The following is a 2,609-nucleotide window of genomic DNA, read 5'->3' on the forward strand; positions in this document are numbered from 1 at the left end:
CTTTCCCTATTGAATCTTGCCGTCAATGAATTTGAGGGGCAACTTCCTGCATGCCTTGGCAATTTGACGTCTCTACATACGCTTTATCTTAATAAAAATCGTTTTGAAGGAACATTTCCTTCCTCACTTTTTCATGCTCTGAGGTCCCTAACAGCAATTTTTCTTTCTGATGACAATTTTAGTGGTTCCTTTTCACTCTCTTCACTTGCCAACCACTCCAACCTTAAAGTCTTTAGCATCTCTTGCTCTAACGCCCATCTAAAGCTTGAAACTGAGAATCCCCCATCTATTCCTTCCTTCCAGTTGAGGCTTTTTAGAATCCACAAATGCTCTCTAAATGAAGCGAACAATAAGACAATGCCTACCTTTCTTCTTCATCAATATGACTTGCTGGCTCTAGAACTTAGCCACTTGAACATTTCTGGGACCTTCCCGTCATGGCTTTTGACAAACAACACGAGATTAAGTTATTTCAATCTGACGCACAACTTGTTCACTACTCCCTTTAAACTCAATCCTGCCTCAAAACTGCTTCAAATGGAGTCCTTTGATATTTCCTCTAACCCCATCAGAGATGAAATGCCATCTCATATTGGATACATTTTTCCCAACTTGATTTCTCTTAATATGTCATCAACTTCATTGCGAGGTCATTTTCCAGCTTCAATAGGTGAAATGAGACAATTGAATGATCTTGACTTGTCAAATAATAATTTATTTGGCTCTTTGCCTCAAGAATTTGGTCAAGGGAACAATGAATTGAGATTTTTGAAGTTGTCAAACAACAACCTGAGTGGCTCATGTCTTCCCATAGGATCAAATTTCACACATTTGTTGTCTCTTGATCTCAACAACAATAACTTCACAGGAAAATTTCAAGGTGGCTTCATGAACAGTACTGGATTGATAATGTTGGATTTAAGTGCCAATCAACTATTTCGTGAAATACCTAGCTGGATTGGAAAATTTCAAGATTTGAGTTACCTCATTTTGTCACAGAATTCTTTAACAGGTTCACTTCCAGAAAGCTTTTGCAACTTGACCAAACTTTCATATTTAGACCTTTCTCACAATACATTAAGTGGTTCTTTGCCAAGTTGCCTGAACATGCCATTGTTGATGTATCTACATTTGCAGGGCAATCATTTCATGGGATCTCTACCTTCTACTTTGGCTAATTCTTCCTCATTGTTGACTTTCGATTTGATGCATAACAAATTTTCAGGTCGAATTCCAAGATGGATTAGCTCATTCTCTAGTTTAAGGGTCCTCATGTTAAAAGAAAACAAACTTGAAGGCTCTATTCCGACACATTTATGTGAGCTCAAGAATATTAGATTGTTAGATCTTTCTCAAAATAAGCTTTCTGGAGGCATACCATATTGCTTGAATAACATCGGATTTGGAAGCATGGATGCAGCAAGTGAAATCGAAATAGGAAGTTTTATTGTGTCCTGGACTACAAGATCGTCTCAATTACCGTTTTGCAGTATTACCGGTAAAGTTTTTGTACTAAAAGAAAAACAAAATGTCACATTGTGTAAAGTGCAAGAAGTAGATTTTACAACAAAAAGCAGGTATGAATCTTACAAGGGAAGCATTTTAAATTTCATGTCTGGGTTGGATCTCTCTAGCAATCAATTGAGAGGTAAAATTCCTTCAAACCTTGGATACTTAAGCACTGTCCATGCATTAAATTTGTCAAACAATCAATTGGAAGGGCCTATTCCAGAAACGTTTTCCAGCCTCAAGCAGATAGAAAGCCTTGATCTTTCACACAACAGATTGACAAGCCACATTCCTGCACAACTAACTCAGTTGTACTTCTTGTCTTTCTTCTCAGTTGCTCATAATAATCTATCTGGAATGACACCTGATATGAAAAATCAATTTGCAACTTTTGGCTCAGCCAGTTATGAAGGGAACCTTTTTCTATGCGGTCCCCCTTTGCCGCAAAATTGCTCAATAGGAGGGAGAAACAGGCAACCTCATCATTTGGATACAAATGATTTTCGAGATGCTTTCTTATGGAGTTTTGTTGGAGCATTTGGGGTCTTTTTTATAAGTGTCATTATAGTTATTTATTTGAATCCTTACATTTTCAATTACAAACTACTTGTATTAGAGAGAGTTATAACAAGTTATTTGTATGAGTGATGGCAAAAAGGAAAAAGGCTTTACTTAGAGTTCAATTAGAGTTCATAAGATTTTGATCATGTAATCGATGGCCTGCTGATCTTTTCTAGAATTACAATAACCAAAAGATTGCTGGTTTCAAGTCTTCTCAGGATCAGAAAGGAAACTTAATTGAAATATTCGAATCATTACTTCTCATGTGTGTGTACAGCTTAGCAATCTCTTTCTCAAAATCCTTCATTGTCATCTCTGTTTCGTCTCTGTCTCTTTGTTCCTATTGTTCATAAGATGATCAACCTAACCTCATCAATATTTTTTAACCATGAATTGCTACCATCCAGAAGAACCTCCTGCTATTTTTACTGTTATACATATATCACAGGCGATTTGTGATCAAAATACTGTGTCGGCAAATGCAGTTTAAGTGATGATTCCTTCAAGCTTCTTCACAGTTTGCCCTGTATCTGACCATT

At 36.8% G+C, this 2,609-nt stretch overlaps 1 protein-coding gene and 1 long non-coding RNA gene across 2 annotated transcripts; both read left to right on the forward strand.

The window, feature by feature from the left end:
• Window positions 1–293: 293 nt before the first annotated feature.
• On the forward strand, window positions 294–1,246 carry LOC114736107 (receptor-like protein 1). Its single transcript, XM_028923877.1, has 2 exons — window positions 294–1,012; window positions 1,138–1,246. The coding sequence occupies exons 1-2, from the start codon at window positions 358–360 to the stop codon at window positions 1,176–1,178; spliced, it is 696 nt and encodes a 231-aa protein (XP_028779710.1). The 5' UTR covers window positions 294–357; the 3' UTR covers window positions 1,179–1,246.
• A 242-nt stretch (window positions 1,247–1,488) lies between these two features.
• On the forward strand, window positions 1,489–2,332 carry LOC114736108 (uncharacterized). Its single transcript, XR_003739331.1, has 2 exons — window positions 1,489–1,648; window positions 1,844–2,332. It is a non-coding gene; the product is annotated as an uncharacterized LOC114736108 (long non-coding RNA).
• Window positions 2,333–2,609: the final 277 nt, after the last annotated feature.

The sequence above is a fragment of the Neltuma alba genome, unplaced genomic scaffold (genome assembly GCF_004799145.2).
Source record: "Neltuma alba isolate B1F8T4 unplaced genomic scaffold, ASM479914v2 tig00013307_pilon, whole genome shotgun sequence".
Classification (NCBI taxonomy): Eukaryota; Viridiplantae; Streptophyta; class Magnoliopsida; order Fabales; family Fabaceae; genus Neltuma; species Neltuma alba.